General features: G+C 33.4%; 1 protein-coding gene across 1 annotated transcript in view; it reads right to left on the reverse strand.

Annotated features, from left to right (window-relative positions):
• Positions 1-271: 271 nt before the first annotated feature.
• The window catches only part of Smc2 (structural maintenance of chromosomes 2), a 50,323-nt gene continuing 27,518 nt past the window's right edge, over positions 272-23,076 (reverse strand). The window contains 12 exon segments of the mRNA XM_047523988.1: positions 272-2,133; positions 3,052-3,199; positions 6,468-6,628; positions 12,068-12,184; positions 14,225-14,425; positions 14,995-15,189; positions 17,947-18,088; positions 18,541-18,683; positions 19,236-19,242; positions 19,619-19,763; positions 19,766-19,810; positions 21,430-21,554. Coding sequence (XP_047379944.1) covers positions 1,975-2,133; positions 3,052-3,199; positions 6,468-6,628; positions 12,068-12,184; positions 14,225-14,425; positions 14,995-15,189; positions 17,947-18,088; positions 18,541-18,683; positions 19,236-19,242; positions 19,619-19,763; positions 19,766-19,810; positions 21,430-21,554 — 1,588 coding nt within the window. The 3' untranslated portion in view covers positions 272-1,974.

Genomic DNA, 23,076 nt, shown 5'->3' on the forward strand with positions numbered 1-23,076 from the left:
CATAGGCTCTGGGAACCAACTACCATGCCCATACCTTGGCTCTACCACTTATGTTAGCACCATGAGCAAGTTTAACTTCTTTGCTTAATTTCATTTCCTCAATTACATAATGTTGAGAACAGTTTTTATCTAACTGGGTTATTATAAGGATTAAATATGAAATTGAATACAAATGAAAATAGTGTTTGATCAATTGCAGTTGTGTAAAATAAATGTCCCCATTTCCCTTAATGTCTTCCCTCTAATTAAAGAACAACATTACTCACAAAAATTTAATATATTTGAGAATCTTCAGAGTGCGAATATATACAAGACAAAAACCAGGAAAGCACACAAGCAGAAAATTGTTGCACAGGAAAGGAAATTAGTAGTACATAATGGCAAATTATTCAACCCCATAAGTTATGCTAAAATGCTGGCTAACATAGCAATCAAGTACCATTTTATTAATTGTTTAATCAGAAATATTAAAATAAATAGTACTGATTAGTTTTGCTGGTATACTTTGTCGGTGACAGTGAGAATGGATATTGCTATTTTGGTCGATAGTTTTAATACTTTTTTGAAAGGAAGCAAACTCTACAGGTCTGTTACCTGTGATCCTGGACATTCTGTAACTCAGTATTTCTAGCTTTTATCTCCTTTCCCTCCCACAGTAGATAGAACTCTCTCCAGATTAAATCCTTTCCAATCTGTCCCCAAATATCAATTACTTGGATATTATTGTAACATCTCAAATATGTATGGAGAATGAAGAATGAGAAAGGTTAAAACCCAGGGTCAGGAAATATGAGCATGTTATCAGGGAAAGAATGATAATAGCTAAAGAATTAAGGCTCAAGTATCAGGTAAGGATTTGGGCCCAAAATAATGCATCCACAATATGATTAGATTACATCAGAACTTGTAGGATTCATAATTTGGAGACACTATTTTGGCAATGTATCAAGACATAATAAAAAACTACAGAGAGTAGTCTCATGATGTTTAATAACTTTAGCTTTCCAGTTCTAAAGGAATTTCACCTCACCCCCTTGAAATGGAAAGCAGAAGGCACCAAGAATTATGATAATCATCAAGCTCTTGAGTAATTTAATAGGACAAATGGATCTATTTACTTATATAGTTTTCAGACTCAAGAAAAAGATCCATTTAATTTAGTCTGCTAGGTCTTAAACTCTCATTCACCAATAGGTCATTGATTAGAATACTAAAAGGTGCCAATAATCTTTGAAAATATATTGGGAGACTGCACATAAACCCACAGAGAGCACCATACAACACACCTCTTTCCAAACTCCCATTAAAATACTCATAAAGCTTAAAAATAAAAAAAACTACATATGGTTATAGAAACCAATTATTGTACATACAAACATGATATTTCAACATCACTAAAATGAGAAATCTTTTGAAGATCTGTTTCCTATTCCAGGATCTGGCCTTGTGTCCTCAAGAGACTATCCTCAAAAAGCTTGATGCATGCATAATAGCTTTCTTTGTGTTCCCTTTGTTGTTCTAGCTACTTACTTTGCAATTTTTCCTTACCTAAATGATTTTTATCAGCAACAGAAAACACATTAATACTGCCTTAGGAATTAAACTAATTAAAATTGGACCATCAGCTATATTTATCCTGTAATTTAATTTCATCTTTTTCTTTATATTTTTGCCTTTCCATATATAATTTACCACCAACTAGGTATCTCAGGTTCCCTAATACAAACATTAAAAAACTTGCATACAAACAAGCATTTGATGATATATATAAAATCACAACCACACTAATTGGACCAGAGTTACATTAATTGAGAGAGAAATCTGCTCATTTATAAGTGATAATAAAAAGAAAGAAAAAATATGAGTTAAGTAACAAAATAACATTATATAAACAAATCAGATCCCAAGTTCTTCAAAGATTGTTTGAAAAACAGGTCAAGGTGCACGTTTGTATTTTAAACTTCCACCATATGCTCATTTGGGTCCTTTTGCCTTGGATTTTGTTTCCTTGGGAATTCTTCCATTTTGACTTTGAGTAAATCTGGCTACTGTAGAAACACCATCCACAAACTTGGTTTTGAAAAGAACATTTGCATTGTTGAACATGCCTTCTTTTAGGGACACCACAATGAACTTAAAGGAAAAGGAAAAAAAAAAAAGCATTAAAAAGTTTTCATAATATTCTTGAAAGAGTTCATTCCAGTATCTGACTCCAAGAAAATGGAGTCGTACCCTTATGTACCAAGAAAAAATATTTGTATTAGACTAATTTCCACATTTGGTTTCAGAAGTCTCAATGTTACCCTGAGTGCTTCATGGCTCAACTTTACTGCTTCCTGGTGGTTGACAGCTTATTGTTGCTTTTGTTCACTATTCTGCTCCTAACCCTAACTGCCTTAATGAATTTTTTTTTTAGATTTTTTTATAATAGCAAGGTGACATGTTCCCACGGACCCACCTCAATCCTGAATGAAACCTGTATATAATTAAGGAAAGACACCAGTTACCTGCTCAAAAACTGCCACCATAAATAATCTATGACAACAATGATGAATGAAGTCCCTAGGGTTGTATAATGCATAATTTATGCATCTGTATTTGGCAGACACAGTTCCTATAGCAATAGCGCAATAAAAATAAACCGTTCTTAGCTTCAAGGGACTTTTCTTCAGCTTTTTGGTGGAAAAAAATGAAAGTTACCCCACTGAATGCCACATAATTTTCTGATTTTTCTGTTAGTATATTCTTAAGAGTTGTGTTCTGACTGTATCCTATGTCAGCTAGCCGTAGAAAATAATTACATCAACATTCAATTCTAAATTGGATTCTCTCTTATCCTTACAATTTTAATGTTTGTTTTTTTTCTTTGTAGGAAGATCAAACCCTTATTTCTTCAATCACCATTTGAATGCAAGCTTATTTAAATACATAATAATGCTTTAGTATTAGTCAATTCTAAATATCTCACTGACATTGGTTACTTACTAAAGAATTGTTTTAGAAAACCCAATATTCAATATTATTGAAACATTCTTCTTTCCTGGTTGTTACCTGAGAATGCGTGAAATGAGTACGCAGCATTTGTCCAATATTCTGGGTGTGAGAAAGATCCAAGGCTGCATCTACCTCATCCAAGATATAAATTGGAGCAGGTTTGAAGAGGAGCATAGATAATATTAATGATAAAGCCACTAAAGACCTAAGAGAAGATTGGTGGAAGAAAAGTCATAAACATTTTGCCATTTTTTACCAAAACACTGAAGCAAATTTGCAATCTAGTTATAAAATACATAGATTTATCTGAAAAGTCACAAAAAAAATCTTAAGATTCAAACTGCAACATATTTGTTGTATTAAAGTGTTTCTTTTAGCTTTTCATTTTTCCTCTTTTCCTAAGTATACTATTTTCATAGAACAATTTTAATGATGTCGTTATGTTTCACACTCATCCTTAAGTGAAGATCATGTTAGTTTTAACAGTTTTTTTTGTCCCAACCCCAAATCTTTGTTTACAGCCCAGATAACAGGTGACTGTTGGATATAAATTTGTTTAAAATATTTAAACTGCATAACACTTAGGTGCCTTCTTTTAAACTTTTATTATGTATGTACCCTTATGAATGAACATACACACTATATATATTTTTTCCTTGGTTCCATTTGCAAGTAACACAGATTATGGCTGATTAACCTAAATACTTCATAGTATCAGAAATTCAAACAATCCTTATCTAAAATTTGTAGTTATACCTACTCCCAAATTCCACAGCTTTATTTTCAGTTATCTTCTAGTTCATCATCCCCTTTAACTGCAGCTGTTTTCATTCTAATCTGGTATGAAGAATCATAACAATTCTTAAAGTATTTTTTCTAAAGAAACATACATCTTATAAAAAAGCCTTTTTAATTTTAATACAAAACATTTATAATTATCTAGCAATAAAATAAAAGTTACAATAACGTTTATAACATTTATTTTATAACTTCAAATATCTCCTGGCAGCAGTATTAGAATACCAATCCTAAACATCCCACATTCCAGAATAAATGGGAGAAAACAATGTGTGCACAATAAAGGGGAAACCAAGATTTCAAGCAAAGGAAATGAATGAAACAGCACAATAAAAAAAGCATAGTGAGACTGACAATCACCTCTTTAGAGAGAAGCAAATTCATTAAGTAAACAAAAATTATTTTTCATTGTCTTTCTGTGCCAATGCACTGAACTTTAACCTTTTTAAAAAAGCCACCTTCACACTATGACTTTAACTATTATGTTGTAGAGTATGGCATATCTAAAAATAATTTTATAGTATCTTAGTCACAGAAATAATCTGTAGATCCCAATAAGAGAAGCAAATATTTCCTGTTTTAATCAAAATATTTTCTAGGACTTTGGCAAAAACAGTTAAAGATACTGAGACTTAAACATTAGAATTAAATTTTAAGAACTATCTTTTAGATTCTTGAAACATATCAATTGTATCAAATATGTTAGAAATATATTTCTATTCATAAAAATGGCAAAAGAGTTTATAAGGAAAATTAACAGGTCTCAATGTTTTCTACAAAGAAAGATTTATATATGGTATTATAGAAACAGAACACATGAAAACAATTCAAGGACTAGGAATTGAATACCCTGAAGGAAGAATACTAAATACTAAAATAACCAATTTTAATTATATGAATAGTTGCAACTTTCACTCAGGAGGTTTTAATTATTTGTGTGCACGCCAAGAGTCAGACAACATTAACTTTTAAGTTTTGATCAATATGCTGATTTCTGAATCACTGTTAAGTTCAGAGAAACTTCCCTCAATTCCACATTCACATCTTTTCCCCAATACTCTTCATTACTTTATGTGGACGGAAGGCTGCATCTAATATCACTTTCCTTTTGTCCAAGAATGTCCTTTAAGCATTAGTATAGTTTTGTATCAAACTGTATCAACTTCTTTCAGTTTTTGCTTATCTGAGCAAGTATTTAAATTGTCTTCAATATGAAAAATATTTCTTTTAGCAATAATTATACAGGCTGACATTTTCTTTCAGCACTTCATAGATGTTCTAGACTTTTCTTTTGCAGTGTTAGAAGTCTAAAATCATTCTTATCTTTATTATTCACATATAATATGTCTTCTCCACTGGCTCTTTTAAAATTTTTCTCCTAATTGTGAGTTTTCAGTAACTTTATATATGCCTTGCTGTGCCACTGTGTATATGGATGTGTCTTCCCAGAACTCTAATATGTGACTTTACAGAATTCATTATACATGGAAACTCTGGGGCCATCATTTCTTCAAATATTTTTTTGTTTTCCCTCCTAATTTCTTTTTGGAATTTCAGTTACATATATATTAGGCATTTCTCCACAGGATACTGTTTAGTTTCAATTTGTTTATCTATTTATAGTGCTGAGGATCAAATCCAGGGCCTTGCATAGGCCAGATAAACACTCTACCACTGAGTCATATCACAACCCTTTCTTTCAGTTTTTTTTTTAATTTCTTAGTAAAGTTGAATAAATTCTATTGTTATGTCTTCAGGTTTGCTTATCTTTCTTTTACAGTGTGTAATCTGCTGTTAATTCCATGCAGTGAATTTTTCATTTCAGCTATGTTTTTACCTTATAGATATTCCTCTTGATTCCTTTTAATAGCTTCTATTTCTGTTTTTCAAGAATACAAAAAAAAAAAAAAAAAAATCTAACTTCCTTCCTTATGTCTCAGTTACATACTTTCTGTCATTCCTGGGTCAGTTTCTACTGACTGATCTTTGTTTAGGTTAGCATTACACTTCCTTGATTTTTGTCTTGTCATTTTTATTAGATGTTGGACATTATAGTTATCAAGGTTGATTGCTGTGTTAATTTTGTTGTCTTCCTGTAAATGAGTACTGGACTTTGTTCTGATAAACAATTAAATAACATGCAGATCAGGTTCATCCCTTCAAGGCTGTTGTCAAGTTTCTTAGCGTCTGTCTATAGTAGCCTTCATTTTAGGAACAGTTCAGACTTAATAATAAGGTATATTTTGTCTTGGACTTCCCAAAATTCTAATAGATGTCTCCTCAACTTAGTAAGAATAATGAGCTCTATTTGTGTTCCCCTCCTTGCTTCTGATACCCAGAAACTGCCACCAGGGAGAAAGTCAGGGTAAGAAGAAGGCTCAGTTCAGCTTCCTCTTTCACGTATCATAATCCTTAGCAACTTACTCATTTTCCCATGTTTGAAAAGTTGTTTTTCATATATTGTTTAGTTTTCTAGTTGCTTTTTCTTTCTTCTCCTTTACTGTCTACTAATTTAATCAAATGATCTAATCACATTAGTACTCATGTTAGGCTTCTTAAATTCTATATATAAAGGTAGCTAAGCAAATCAAAACTGAAATTAGGAGGTAATGAAATGAAGGATTATAATAAAATAAAGAGAATGAGCCCTTATAAATTGTAAAGGGATTACCCACCTCTGACCACCACTAAGCTCAGTTAGGTTTTCTTTCCAGGTATTTCCTAAAGCAACCTTGAACTCGAGACCATCCAAAACAGTTTGTCCCTCTGGTGGTGCAAGCATAGCATTTGCACCAGGCAAAAGAGTAGAAAAAATAGATCCAAAGTCTTTGTTCACCTGGATTAAAAAAATCATATTAAAACATCAGAATGTCTTCTTAAGAAGAATCAATTATTGGTGTATGTACATGCAACTCATCAGGTCTTTTTGGTTATCTGTTATTTTAATTTAAAGGTTGGCAAATGCTCTCATATGACATCTGTCCATGTCTACCCATTTAGAACCTGTCTATCCCTGTTGGCACTGTGGCAGAGACTGGTTGGTTCATCAAGACAGAAATATCTGGACCTGAACTGAAACAGTTTACTAAGAAATACTCTAACTTCCAAGGGGGAATTAGAGGCTATCTTTCTACTTCTATTCCAAAGTTTTCATGCTTTTATAGGACATATTACAGGAATCAAGAAAAACAATTATTTCACATAGGGGGAAAAAACTATAAAAGTTGGAGAATGTTCCCCTATAAATTTTTCCCTCCTATTGATTAATAGGGTAAGATGGGCCAAGGGTCACCAACTAAATGTCTAAGTAAAGCAAGATGAGGTCCAGGAGAAAAGAAGAAATAAAATCAAAGAATCAAATTGGTTGAAGGTGTTAAAAGGTTCTCTTCTATATGCTTCATTTCATAGTCAAAGAGGACAGGTGTTATGGGCCAGGAATAGCACTGTACCCCGCAACCCCCGCCAAAAAAAAAAGATGAGGAAGTTATTTGTTCTTCCTCCATCTTGCCACAGTAAGAGACTAATACACAGGAATTTAGGGACAAAATTCTAGTTTGTAACAGGTAAAAAATTTTGTGCATACACATGTAATCAATGATTTGGAAATCTGGTCATCTGTCTTCAAAGACATGACTAATAATTGTTAAAGCAAATTTGAGTGCATACACACACACAAACCCATACTGCCCTCCTCCCCAACATACATCCTCAGAATTTGACAGTCATGTTCTCCAGGGAAATCTCCAAATTCAACAGTAGGTACACAAAATTGAAATGTAAATATACTTAGGAAGTCTCTTGGAGACAAGCAGTACTTCTGAAAACAGACTTAACTAAGGAACAACAGCTAAAGAGTAATTGCTTACCTGCTATGTAAAATCCTACATAATAGAAGTTGAAAATGGAGAAAGAGGCCAGACCATGTTATAAACTCTTCTACCAAGGCTCCTGCTGTACAAGGCCATTTTCAGACCCCAACCACTTATGAAACAGGCAGGCAGCTGTAAGCCAGTCCGATGGCCCAATCCAACAGCCCTCAGTTCCAGGAAGCAGATGCACTGGCTACTCCCAGATTGCCCCACCCTCCAGATTTCCTATAAAGTCAGTCATGTAGCCAACAGACACTGAAGGGTACCCCATCTGGGCCTACCAGTATGATCCATTGAAGATTGCCCTATTCATTGCTGGGCACACTGTAGCACACCAATCTGGGTCCACCCCACTGATCCTCAGAAAATGACAGGTGCCATATCTCTGCAGCTGTACCAGTTGTGCCTTGCTTAAAACTACCCACCAGAGCAACCTCACTTCTATACACCCTGCAGAAACTGATGCCTATACCTACAGCAGGACGCACTGTGCCCAGTCACCAGAGAACCTACCCTACTTAGATGGGTTGTATAACAGCTGTGAATGCAATTAATCTCACAACCCCTGTAGCCTAGGTTACTGGACACCCACAGACATCACTTATACTGAATACAACTGAAGAAAGTACACAAACATCAGACCATGACACCCACGTGAAACCAAATTCAATACACCCTACCCTACTGACACCCTAGGAAATATTGCCAGGATAAAGTCTTACACCATGAAATCCACCCAATAAAACTGGTATAGGCAACTGATTCATCAAATGCATAAAAATCAATGTAGAAACACAAGCATAAAAAACAAGGTAACATGATGGCTCCAAAGGAACATCATTACTCTCCAGCAACAGACCCAAGTGAAAAGGAAATCCATGAACTGGCTGAAAAAGAATTCAAAATGATTTTTTTAAGAAAATGTAATGAGATACTACAGAATACAGACAATAAAATTAGGCAGATAATTCATTATGTGAATGAAAAATTAGCAATCATAAAAAACCATAAAACAAATCTTGGAGAACTCAATAAATAAAACATATAGTTGAGAGTATAAACAGCAAGCTAGACCAAGCAGAAGAAAAAATTACTGAGTGTGAAGATAGGTCTCTTGAAAGAACCTAGTAAGACAAACAAGAAAAAAAGAAGAAAGCTTATGAGACTTATGGGACACCATTAAGTGAGTAACCATTCACCTTGTAGGTGCTCCAACAGGAAAACAGAAAGAAGATACTGTAAAACTACTTAACAGAATAACTGCTGAAATGTTCCAACACAGGAATATCCAAAACCAGGAAGCTCAAAGGACCACTAACAGATTTCACCAGAAAAAGTTCTCTTAAAAGCACAAGGTAAAGAGAGAACTCTAAAAACAGTAAGAGGAAAAATAAAGTCACTGAACAAAGAGCAGATTTCTCTGCTGAAAGAAACCTTACAGACCTGAAGAGAATGGAATGATTTATTTAAAGTCCTGAAAGAAAAAACTGTCACACCAACAAAGCTACCCGTCAGAAATGAAGGTTAAAATAGGTATAACACATTCCAAGACAAAATCGAGGAAATTCACCACAAGATCAGACCTACAAAAAATGCTTTAGCGTTCTATTCTGGAAGTGAAAGAATGGGAAGTACAATCATGAAAACACAAAATTTCAAAATTAACAGAGTAGATAATGTTATTAAAACGAAAACAAAAAGCTTACCAATATGGAAAACCACTAAAACACAAAGATGAACAAGAAACAAAGGATATACAAAACAAACATAAAAATATTAACAGGAGTATAAAGTTATTTATCAATAATACCTTGAATTTAAATGAATTCCCCAAATAAAAGATATCAACTGGCTGATTGATTAAGAAACAAAAACAAAACTAGACCCAATAATATGATGCCTTGAAGAAACTTACTTCCTCAATAAAGACACAGCTTGAAAATGAAGGGAGGGAAAAGGATATACCACGCAAATGGAAACCAGAAGTAAGTGGGAATAGTTACACGTCTACGTCTATCGGAAAACACAGACTTCAAATCAAAAACTGTAGAGACAAAGTTACTGCATAATGATAAAGGGATCAATTTCACATGATGAAATAACAATTGTAAATATATAAGCACTCCACAATGAAGTACCTAATTATGTAAAGCAATATTATTGGATCTAAAACAAAGAGACTAATACAGAAACAAATAGGAACTTCAACACTGTACTTTCATCAACATACCTATCATCCAGACCAAAAAAATAAAAATCAACAAAGTAACATTAGAGTTAAATCATACCATAGACCAAATGAACCTAACAGAGTTATGGAATATTTCATCTAATAACTGCAGAAAACATATTCTTTTCATCATCACTGTTATGGTTCAGATGTGAGGTGTTCCCCAAAAGCTCACATGTGAGACGATGCAGGAAGGTTCAGAGGAGAAATGATTGGGTTGTAAGAGTCTTAACCCAATCAGGGAATTAATCCTTAATGGGATTAACAGAAGTGATAGGGTGTGGCTGGTTAAGATTGGAATTGGGATGTGGCTTTGGGGTATATATTTTATATCCTGAGAGTGGAGTCTCTCTCTTGCTCTCCCTGCTTCTTAATGATGTGAGTTGCTTCCTTGTGCCAAGCTCTTTTTCCATGATGTTCTGCCTCACCTGAAGTCCCAAGGAATGAGCTGCCTTCTATGGATGGACTAAGAGCTCTGAAACTGTGAGCCCTCAAATAAACCTTTCCTCCTCTATAATTGTGCTGGTCAGATCATTTAGTCAGAGTGGAAAAGGGTGACTAAAACAATCAAAGAACATTCTCCAGGACAGACCGTATGTTGGGCGACAAAACAAGTCTTAATTCAAAAAACTGAAATCATAGCATGCTATCTTCTCTAACCATAATGCAATGAAACTAGAAATCAGTGACAAGAGGAACTTTAGAAATGGTACAAATACAAATAAAACAATTTCATGAATGACCAGTGGGTTGATGAAGAAATTAAAGGAATACCCAAAAAAAAAAAAAAAAAAATTCTTAAAACAACTGAAAATGTAAACACATACCAATACTTAAGAATTTTACACAGGAACTACTTACATCAAAAACAAACAAATACAGATTCCAACAACATAATAGTGCACCATAAGGAACCAGAAATGCAAGAACAAACAAAGTACTAAATTAGTAGAGGAAAGAAATAAAAAAGATGACAGTTTTTACAAATAAAATAAACTAAAAAAAAAAAAAAATCAAAGAAATAAAGATTCAATTTTTGAAAAGATAATCAAAATTGACAAAACTTTAGCAAGAAATCAACCTAGGTATGTGTCAATGAATAAATGGATAAAGAAAATGTGGTTATATGCACAATGGAATATTAATTCAACCACTAAAAAGGAATGAAATTCTGTCACTTAAGGAATAGGAGCACATATGCTAAATGAAATCAAATAGGCTCAGAAGGACAAATATTGCATGTTCTTACTTTTATATGAAAGTTAAAGCTGATCTCAGAGAAGGAAAGACTAGAACAGTGGTAAGGATAAGGAGGGATGGAGAGAGAATGGTTAATGGGTATAAGGAGTACAGCTGGATGGAATTAATTCTAATGTTCTATAATAGAGTAGGATAACTAGAGTTGACAACAATTATTTCAAAATTGCAAGTATACAGGATTTTGAATGTTCCCAAAAGAAGAAACGTTAAATGTCACATATAATCGGTATGTCAATTATCTGGGTCTGATCACTACATATTACATACATTTATTGAAATGTCCAACTATGCCCCTAAATATATACAACTGCTATGTCCATTGAAAATAAAGATAAATTTTTAAAAACCTTGTTATGGAAATGTTTTAGAACTAATATTTGACTTTTGTGAGTCTGGACAAGAGAAACTGAAGATAGTAGAACTGAACAAGCCCCTGGAAGAGGGTTTCTGGTTTCAAAAATTAAAGCATTTACCATATGAAATGGCTACTATTTCTAGTTTTAAGCAAAAGCTGAGTGGAATACAACAGATAGTGAGTAGCATCCAAGACGTCTTCCAAGTGTTAAGAGTGTACAGTCTCCTAAGAAGTAAAGAAAATAAATTGAATCTCCTTCGAAAGCAACACTGTCCTAGTAAATGAGGATAAGAGTAAGAAATAGATAAAGCTAGAAAATAGGATTCAATACAGCTTCAGAACCAGATTAATAGACTATAAGAGTATGACGGACTGACAAAAAAAGCCAAGTCCAAAACATAAAATTCATTTAAAGTCTGTGAGGGTTTAATTAAGGTGTAAGCATAGGTCCCATTCAAACACAAATTAATCATATCAAATTCTTCTTAGAGTATATAATCGATGACATTCTTCATCCTTGCCTCATACAGAATGAAAGAAAGCATTTTAGGGGTCAAATACCTTTTGCCAAGCAATATTTAGAGCTTGGTTTTTCTTTTGGTCAAGGTCTTCTATAGTTGCAAGGATTTTGGATTTGTCATTTTCTACAATTCTCTTCTTCTTCATCAAGTCATTATACTGTAAGATTAAAAGGCATACTTTATTTGGTAAATACAGAATTTCCTACATATTCTGAAATTCATTCAGGAATAAGAGATTTCATTATTTTAAATATAATACATACAATCCTATTTACCAAAAGGTACAATGTACAAGAATTACAATGCAAACCAAATTATGAGTAAAGCAAATATATCACCCAAAGGTTTATAGTAAAATTCAATTATTAGAAGTGAGAATTTTTGGGGAAGATTTCTCAAAATATTTTAACCACTAGTATTCCCTTATCTTCCAAGCAATCAAACCAAAAAGGAACATGTGTCACATGTAAATTCATATAATACCCCAGAATAAAAACAGAAAGTCTTAGAAGTAACATGAATAAAATTTCAATTCTTCATCATAATGTATATATGGGTCCCACAGAAGTCGGCTCTTATTCACCTCTGACTTTAAAGCATCAGACTCCTCTCCAGGGTCTAGCCATATGTTTTTTTTTTTTTCAGCTTCTTGAACATGATGAACTTATTCTCTGCATTTTTTTCCCCTAGAATTCTCTTTCCCTGTATCTACATTACAGGTGCCGTGACTTTCAATCCAGACATCATCTCTTCCTTTGAGGGGGGCTGCGGTGCGATAGTTATTACATGAACAGCAGTATATGCTTTCTACCCTAATTTCCTCTAAGCTGCACATTTCAAGGAGGCTTCATATTCTCTCTTAGGAACTCCAGCTAGTCTTGTTCTTTCTCACTGTCCCAGTCCTTAATGGCCAACCTCTCAAAACCTTCTCTTTTTATATTTTTTCTTGCCTACATCCATGTAATTTCTTATATGAACAGACAAAAAAAAAAAAAAAAAAAATACGGGCTGGGGATATAGCTCAGTTGGTAGAGTGCTAGGCAAGCAAGCACAAGGCCCTGGGTTCGATCCCCAGCACCGCAAAAAAAAAAAAAACACAAGAAAGAAAAAGGCCATTTGCTAATCAACAATAGAGACTTCCTCTCTAATGAGAGAAGACCTGATGAATTCTTATAAAAATAAAAATAAAGGCCTAGATGTCCTTATTTAAAAAAAGTAAATTGTACAATACTGTGCAGTTGATATTTAGACCAAATATTTTCTTCCACAAATATGCCATGTATTTCAAAGTTGTAATGTAGAAAAATGAAAACCAGCATTTTATAGAGAAGATCTCAGCACCTGCACTATTAGCCTGTTTAGTATGTAACATAATACAGATAATACAGATTCTTTGTACATAGAAATGCCACTAATAGTTTTTTAAAAGACTCATAACAACAAACTTTCTTAGAAGTAAATTGAGCTCATATATACTATCACTTTTGCAGATATCTCATTTACTTTAATATAAAAATTCAAATAGAATTTTGTAGAATTAAGGAAAGTATAAGACATTAACACAAAATTACTAAGTTTGCTTCTGCCTATGGGGTCCCAAAGAGCGGGAACTGTGGCTCCCACTGGGTTTTTGTTATGGCAGGATTTTTCAAGTTCATTACTAGAAGACATTAAAATTACCTTTCTAGTACAGAGTTTTATCAGGGTAGGGGAAATGGATTACACGATCAAGTAATCAAGAGCATTACGATATAGAAGATGCTGCTGGATTTACAGAGTACTGAAAAATGGTTATGACAGAACTAAGGAATTAACAGGACCTAAAAGTGCTTTTTTTTTTTTTTTGCGGTGCTGGGGATTGAACCCAGGGCCTTGTGTTTGCAAGGCAAGCACTCTACCAACTGAGCTATATCCCCAGCCCAAAAGTGTTTTTTATTTACATCAAGAGTAGAATATGTTAATAGCAAAGAGCAAAAGCCACTGGAAATATCATTTAAGGTATACCAGAACAGAAAAACAACTAGTAAAAAAAATAAAAGTCATAAGAAATGAAGAAAAGGGAGAAAAGGGGAAATAGGAAACAAAGTACCTAGGATACTGAGCAAACGTTGGATGAAATAATTTCATAGTGGTCACATAGAGCCACCAATGCTACTTTGTTTTAACATGGTCAGTTATCCACAGAAGATTGACTTACTCGCTCTTCAGCTTCTGTCAGTACATTCATAGCTCTCATATTGACATTTCTTCCTAGTTTCTCCTTCATTTCTTGCAACTTCTGAAGTCTCTGACCAGCTTCTTTGGGGTTGTTAGTTTTGAAATCATAGGCACTATTAGATTGGCCAAAGAGGTGTTTCTCTGCATTAATCCAGTCATAATCTTTCAACATTTTGGATACCTAGCCACATATGAAAATAGAAGGAAATATGATTGCTTAAAAACATTTATAAACCAGTTTCTTAAATATTTACTAATTTTAAGTCAAATCTTTGGGAGAAAAAAATATAATAATCATCTGAAAAATTGAGGTTCATCACTGACAGGAATAGGGATGAATATTTTTACCTGGAGCATAGGGTCAAGAAAAAACAGATCATATAGAAAAAAGATCCGAGGCAGGAGAATTGCAAGTTCGAAGCCAGTCAAGGCGCTAAGAAACTCAGTGAGACCTTGTCTCTAAATAAAATACAAATAGGGTTTGGGATGTGGCTCAGCGGTCATGTGTCTTGAGTTCAATCCCCGGTAATGATCTCCCCAACAAAAAAACAAAAAAAAATAAAACATTTGTGACATTTGTTGAAAATAAATATTGTTGAGAAGCAGTTAAAATAGTGTGAGTTCAAAATTATGTTAGGCTGTTGCTCTGCTTTTTATACCAAGTTTTTCATTGAGCAGGATACTAGAATTTTTTCAAAGACCCAGAAACAAAAACTTGATTATTAAAGGTAAAAATGAATACAAACATGCCTTTGCAGCAGCATCTTCTGCTTCCCGTTTATGTTTGCTGATATTGTGGTCTAATTCCTTAATTTTAAGCTGAGAATCATTGTTTTGCTCCTTATGTTTTGCCACTTCTGCATATTTAGCTTTAATTACATTGTCTTGGGCTGTTATCACCTCTTTTTGCTTGGTCAACTCTTCTTGAGCTTTATTCACTGATTCCTAAAAGAAACAAAAACATTAGAGAATAATACAAATGCTTTTATTTTACTAGAAGCTTGTCTGACAAGACTTCTGGCATGATGTCAATGTGATTGTAATCGGATGGTCATCTAACATTCTACACTTTATATCCCCGTTAAGATGATAATGAATTTACACACAGGATAAAGTGAGGACTACCACTGAAAGTAAAACAAGTTGGGGAACAATGTTCATGCAGAAAACAATAGTTTTTGATGGACTCAGTGCAGATGGAATTAATTGGGTGGGAGGAATAACTACTGGAAGCTGACCTGTGAGGTCTCTCAGAAAAGGAGCATTCTGGGTAGTTAACAAAAAGATAATGTAACAGATTCCCAGATGACCGGAAGAATAAAGATCAGAGATTGAGATAAGGGGGACTGGGTCTTGCTTCTTTTCTTTTCTGTGATATAAGGCATCTGGATACCAGAGGTAAAAGAAAGTCACAGCATTTGATTCTAATGCAGGGGTCAAAACAGAGAAATAGAAGAGAAAGCAAACCTGTTTTGGAAGGAAGAGACCTATGGCACAAAGAAAAATACTACCCTTTTTTTCTTTTTTAGTACCAGGGATTAAACTCAGGGGCACTTAACCACTAAGCCACATCCTTAACCCTTTTTTGTATTTCAGAGACAGGGTCTCACTGAGTTGCTAAGGCTGGATCTGAACTTGAGATCCTCCTGCCTCAGGCTCCCAAGTCACTGGGATTTCAGGTGAGCAACACCACGCCCAGCAAAAAAACTTTTTGCCCTGACGTTCACTACTCTCCTGCTTCCCAAAGTTGAGGCTAATTAACTGCTGAAGTGCTAACTGCCCTTGGGATTTACTCTATCACCATTTCCAAACACCTTTGCTTTGTCCTAGACCTTAAATATCCTTTCTGGTAAAGATAAAATCACAAACTCACACAGTGTATATCTAAAACAACAACAAAAAACAAAACACAACACCCACAGCAGAAAACCCCTAGCTCAACTTATATTTAGGTTGGGGGAAAACAAAGGGCCAAAACAAGAAAAACAAAACAACCCCCCGCCCCAAAACTCTAAGGAAGAACGATCTCCTTAAAGTAGTTACAAGCACCAATAAAAGTTTAGATATTTTTAAGGCATATTTATTAGAAAACAAGTAATTTTGAGCAATAAAAAGTGCTCCATGTCAAGCTCTTAAATGGTCCCAATATGATTAAATTTCCTGTCTAAATTGAGTCAGTAGAGGTTTTTCACAGGAAGAAGGCAAATTCTGGCATTCATAAAAACTCAAAAGAAATTTTAGCTTTTTAAAAACCTTTCAAGAACAAAAAAAGGAAGTGAATAAAACTCTGACAACATTAAAAGAAAATAATAATAGATAAAGATTTATTAACTAAAACTACTATTAACTAAAACTACACTTGACAAAAACAAGTTTATAAAGTTTATCTCCTATCTAGAGGGTAAAGACTGTACTGCAGATTTAACTGCCAATCTTTTTTACAATGGTAGAAAAATACATAGTAAATCTAGCACTTAAGACCCAACACAGATGGGCTGGGATTGTAGCTCAGTGGTAGAGCACTTGCCTAGCATGTGTGTGGCACTGGGTTTGATTATCAGCACCGCATACAAATAAATAAATAAAGGTTCATCAACAACTAGAAAAAAAAAAAAAAAAGACAACAACAAGAAAAAGACTGAACAGAAATGAAGTTTCTCTTGTTTATCTCAACATGAGTAGTTGGCAGGTAATTTCTGTTTTTAGCTTCCCATAAGTGTGTTTATCTACTCCTATCAGCAAAAGGAAATAATTTTAATGCAGAACTTGAATGAACAACCTTTAAAAATTAAGTGATACATTTTATAGTTTTCTGTTAAGAAAACACAAATACTCTCTTAATGGAATTATGTACATATTTTGATTTTGTTTTTAGATCAAGAAAGGAGGGCATTATTTTCACATTTCTCTTTGGAAACGCAATATATCATTTTTTAAAATTCTACAACACGATGCTGATGAAAGGTTAACAGAAAATATAGAGGAACAGAATGAGATGAAAAAATATGAGGTTAAAAACGAACCAAAAGGTAGCTAAAAAAAAAAAAAAATTAAAGTTTACTTTGAAAACAAAAAAGAAAATTGAATAGAAACTGCAAACATTTAAATACTAGCAAGAGAGATGAACTGTGATTTTATAGTCAGAAAAAGTATAGTTAAAATTCTTACTCTACTGTTCTATTTGTGCAATAAATGTGTTAAAAACAAAAAAGAAATTGAATGTAGTCAAGAATAAAACTAACAAGAAAATGTACTTTCCAAAGCATTGCACACAACGATGATTAAAACAATCATCTCAAGGGGGAAACGTAAGAAACATAGAAGCAGCTGACAAAAGGGAAAGTGTATGTAAATGGATGAAAGTCCCCTGTTGAATGTCATGTACATTTAATTAACTGGAAACTCAAATGAGTTATACTACTTATAAAAACATTATCTATAGCTGATAACAGAAAACTTGAAAGTTGTATTACAAAAGGAGAGTAGGAACAGAAATCAACAGAATTCAAGATACCATAATAAGTGATTTTTGAAAGTGAGAACATTCAATAATCAATAATCAAGAAGGACAGTCTCTAATAAAGACAATGCTGTAACACTGATTTTCAGGTAACAGAATGTGTTTATAACATTTGAAATCCTCTCAGCTCCAAATCTACACTTCACTGTCCTGCTTCTGAGAATGGAACATTTCTCCCTTGCCAGTGTAGGAATGAAGGGACTTGGTGCTGATTCCAGTGTGCTTTTATCAAAGGCAGCTGCATCTGGCCTCTCAACATGGAGGTTCACAGGTCTATAGGATGGATACCACTCTGTGGTCTGTGGTCTAGAAACACATGCAGGCCTAGAAATACATGTAGCACTTCACTGTCAACAGTTTCTGCTGACACCCAAAAAAACTTCACCAGTGGGCCACAGTTATGCTTTCTGCAGTTAGATCTAGTCATTAGCCCTGTGAGTGGAGTGGGGGTCTTTACCACGCTTATTCCTCAGTCTTAGGGGCTATTTCCTCTTTTCATTGTTTCTACATTTTTTAGAGTTCTCTTGACACTTAGAGATCGATTTACACCATCCTAAACTTCTATTACAGTTAATAATATTTTCTGTAAACTCTGCCTGTTCAATTTACTATTTTTTATATTCTGAGTTGACTGACACTTAAACAATTATTGATGTTATTTCAGGGCTTTCTCCATGTGTAATTGCCATTTTTTGCCACATGATTACACAATGACAAGAGTGAAAAGACAGAAAGCACTAACAAATATCTCAGTTTTCCAATTTGATAAATCTTACCTTATTTTAGCTACCTCAGCTGCCATTACTTCAATTTGACCTTCATAGGATTTGATAGCCTCATTTACAGCTTCAAGCTGTTGTTTATAAGACGCATGCTCTCTCTTGAGCTCTTCTAGCTCCAGAGTGATAGCTTCAACTTCCTATAGAAACACAGTATCTAGGTATTCACACAAGTAATTAACTGTTGACATGTAAATATATATAGGGCTAAAAATTAACAGTAGTCTTATTGTTAACTAACCTACAGCTTAGTTATCAAGGACTCAACTACCAAGAGCACATGTTAAACTCCTTCTCCAGAAAAAGCAGGAAATAGAAGCATAATTTTATATTTAAAAAAGATGACAAATGGATGTAATTTTATTTAAATTATAAATCCATTGTTATGGATTTAAATAACTTGATTTCCTTGTCTTTTTATTCATATTGGGAAAATAATATAAAATTTCTACATAACAGTAAATTAGTTTTTTTAAATCAATTATTCAGTGTACGAAAAAAGCTTAATTTTCTTTTTTCCCATTTTAACCTTTTAATTCGCTAGAAAATACGTTGTGCTGCTATTTAATGACAGAACCTTAAGGTAGGTTAAAAAAAAACTGGAAGGTAGAATTGGGTGAAAATTACAGATTTTAGTGTTTGGAGACAGAAACAGAGGTTCAAATTCCAACTCTGGCACTATTCAGAAGTACCACCAGTCTACAATTCAATGCAAACATAGCATGCTTTGTCTTCATTCATACAGTTGCTTACAAAACAGAAACATCAGCTCGCTCAGTCTCTGATATGATACAGTCCCACTAATATAATCTACTCCAGAAGGAAGTATTTACTAAGAGGCAACTTTGTTCTTACCTTAAAATTAGTAAGCTAATGCACCCCAAACTCACATGAGACACTCAATTACAGGATTTTATTGGGCTTATAAGATGCATTAATTTTTTCTTAAAGAACACAACTCACTTTTAGATTTAGGAATCAATATTGATGAATAAGGTCAATGCATGATGTTCTGCCATTTTCTGCTTCATGTTGACTTTAAAAAGATTGGTTCCATTTCAAGAAATCTTATTACCTGTTGTTTTCTTTCATTTTCTTACTAGATGCATCTGCCTTTGTTTTGGCACAATCCAGTTTTTTCTGAGCATCTTTTAGTTCTCTCTCTCTTTCAGCTTCTGCATTTTTCATTTTATTCTCCAACACTTCATATTTTTCTTCTAATTTTTTTGGATTTCTTTGGTGTTTTTTAAGGTCTCCTCACTTTCATCTGGATCATAAGTAGTTAAATGTAGCTAAATTAACAATTATAATAAATGGCCTGGAAAATTAGAAGTTAGAGTTTAAAAAAATTAACTATTCTAACAATATTCTAAAAATCGTATATTGAAACAGAAATACTATATAAGAGCCATATTTCAAGTATCTGAAGATCTGTGAAATTATTTCTAATGAATAACATCAATTTTACCTACAACTTTTACAAAGATTTTAAGAAACTTACTAAAAAGATGACTCATATACACACACACATATATATATTTATTATCTATGTATGTGTGTGTGTGCGTATACACACACACACACACTTATAATTTTACGTATACACGTTGTGAGTGTGTATTCATCCACCAGTGTTGGGAGTGAACCCAGGACCTCATGCACGCAAAATACACATCCTAACACTAAGTTATGTCCCCAGTCCCACAGTTCATATTTTTAATATAACTAATAGGATAGCCACAGTATTTTTCAGTGATTTTTAATTGCCAGAAAGCTTACAGTGGTTTTATGTCCACTTAAAAACATTCATGGAACCTCTCATTAGAGAAACATGAGAACATGTCTAGGATGAAGCATGGAAAAAATATTAAAAAAATAAAAAAGAGTAAGCTGGGCTCGGTGGCACATGCCTATAATCCCAATGGCTCAGGTGGCTGAGGCAGGAGAATCACAAGTTCAAAGCCAGCCTCAGCAATTTATCAAGGCCCTGAGCAACTCAGCACTAGACCCTGTCTCAAAATAAAATAAAAAAAAACAAAAACAGGCTGGGGATGTGGCTCAGTGGTTAATCGCCCCTGGGTTCAATCCTTAGTACCAAAAAAAAAAAGATACAACAGAAATATTGTAACAATTGAAACACATATTAGTGTTAGGTTCTAGGTGCAAATGTAACTCTAGAAGTCATGACTGGACACCATTTTATACTTTTCATTGCAGAATAAAAATACTAATGGAGAAATAGGTGTGTGGATATTGTCAGAGGAATGACAAAAATAAACTTTCATATACAAAATGTGATGAAAAAGTACAAAAAGGTCTGCACTTTTAGGGAGATGGCCATAACCTAATTACACTTAATATTAAAAAACTTTAAAATGACGAAAATACTATAAACACAGTTAAAAGATGGTAAACAAAAAAAAAACCCTGAAATGCACATAACTTATAAGAAATTGCAATTATGAGAAAAAAACATAAAAAAATGGGTGAAACAGGAAATTCACAGAAAAACCCAACAATCCAATAACATATATATATAAACATACAAAAATAGATCCAAATTTCATTAAAATTAAATACTATACTAATTAAAATGCTAATGTGATATCTTCCCAACCATCATATTGTGAGAATTTTAAAAGTCTGGAAATAATCTGAAGAAATGAGAACTCTCACATGCCACTGGGGGAAATAACTACTGCCAAAATGGACAGAATTCTGGTGATACATAATGAAGATGAAAATGACCTAAGTCCCAGAAGTCCCTTATTGGATTTACTCTACAGCTCTGCTCCCACAGGTGTCTTAAATGTAACAGAATCTTCAAAATGTAAAGTAAAGGATTATTAACATAAACATGTTAAGCTCAGAATGTGTTGATATTACCAATTGTTCTTTTAAGGGTATCTAATTCTTCTTGTTGTTTGTGATATGAGCTTTGCTGGAGCTTGGTTTGTAATAAATCTGCCTCCTCTGTTTTCAACTCCCACTGTTGTTTTAGTTGGCGATACCTTAGAAAAAGAAGTTTGTAATAAATGTTTTCCTGGTGTATGAGACATGCATTCAAACTCAGGTTCTCACCTAAAATAAACTCACATACTTTATAAACAATATTAGATAAAACTGGTCATCAAGAAAAGCTGGTGACTTTCAAGATTCTGAGGCATCAACTAAAGTCTGATGTGGTCACTACACTATTTATAAAAACAGTCTTAATTTCAAAACACACTAAAATAACTTTTGAATAAATAAGTTTTCTTACAAATAACCCCTACTGCTGATTCTTATCTAAAACAACCCACAAAGTACTTACCACAAAAATAGGACTATTCATAAAAATTACATAAAGTTCCAAAAAATCTGATTATCTACTTGTTCCCATTTTTAACAGTATTATTCTAAAATTCGCCTTTTTGTAATGAGACAGTTTATGAAGACATAGTTATTGACCTCAGTCATTTGTAATACACTTTCTTGCAAATTCTGAAATTCTATCTTGCTTCTGACTGCTTAGTCATCTGTTTGGAAGATATTTAGCTAATTCAGTTGCAGTGAATTTTAAGTTAATGTAAGTCACAAGATAGCCTCGTCACTAGAAACTAATGAAGTTTGAGGGAAAAGGAAACAACTCATAAAAATATAACACTATTTTGAATATTTGTGCTTGAACTCTGCTTACCAATAAAGTAACTTCAAAACATGTAAAAAATGTCAGAAAGAAAATTTGAAGAAAAAAGTATACTGATTTCCTGACACGATATGAAAGAAATGACTTTAGCTAATCCTCAGTCTTATATTTTTCTAAATCTATTTTCTTTCCTTTACCTCAGTGCCACATTTGTTGAGACAAATGATCTAATGAAACTACTGAACAAATTAACAGCTCCAAGTCAAATGTAACTAAAGACTCGTTGCCTTAAGATTCTGTATAGCACAGAAAATTTTTACTGCATCATTTGCACATTAAAAAGTTCATTTATTGCTATTGTTAATTTTTGTTAATAAAGATAAAAATGAAGAAGGTTTCACATGTTTTTGATGTCCAAAAGAGGCATTTATACAATCTGTATTTTGAAATGGTCAATCTGAGTAGGAAAATTTCTTTCATATACACAGTATCTCAGAGTCTTGGTATGATTTCAAGTTTTAATAACTTCGGAAATTAAATGCTCCTGTATCCCCCCCAAAATTCATCATATTTAGATTTTTTACATTCATTTATTACTGTGAATTCTGAATGTTTTTATCATTTCCTGTTTGTCTTCAAAGAGACTGGAAAAATCATAAAATTCAAACAAAGCACTTTCTACATTTGTAGCACTTCTGCTGAAACTTCAAAGCGAGTGGAGACGCTTCTGGTCTGTTCATATTTATCTTTCAGGTGTTTACTCAATACTCATGTTCATACTGAGCTTTTCATGGCCATCCAGTCAAAATTTCAATACCTCTTTCTCCTTGGACAGTTCACACCTCCTTTCCTGATTTAGCTTTTCTTCTTGAAACTATGGAACATATTTTACCAATTTATTCCCC

This window comes from Sciurus carolinensis, chromosome 14, assembly GCF_902686445.1.
Source record: "Sciurus carolinensis chromosome 14, mSciCar1.2, whole genome shotgun sequence".
Lineage (NCBI taxonomy): Eukaryota > Metazoa > Chordata > Mammalia > Rodentia > Sciuridae > Sciurus > Sciurus carolinensis.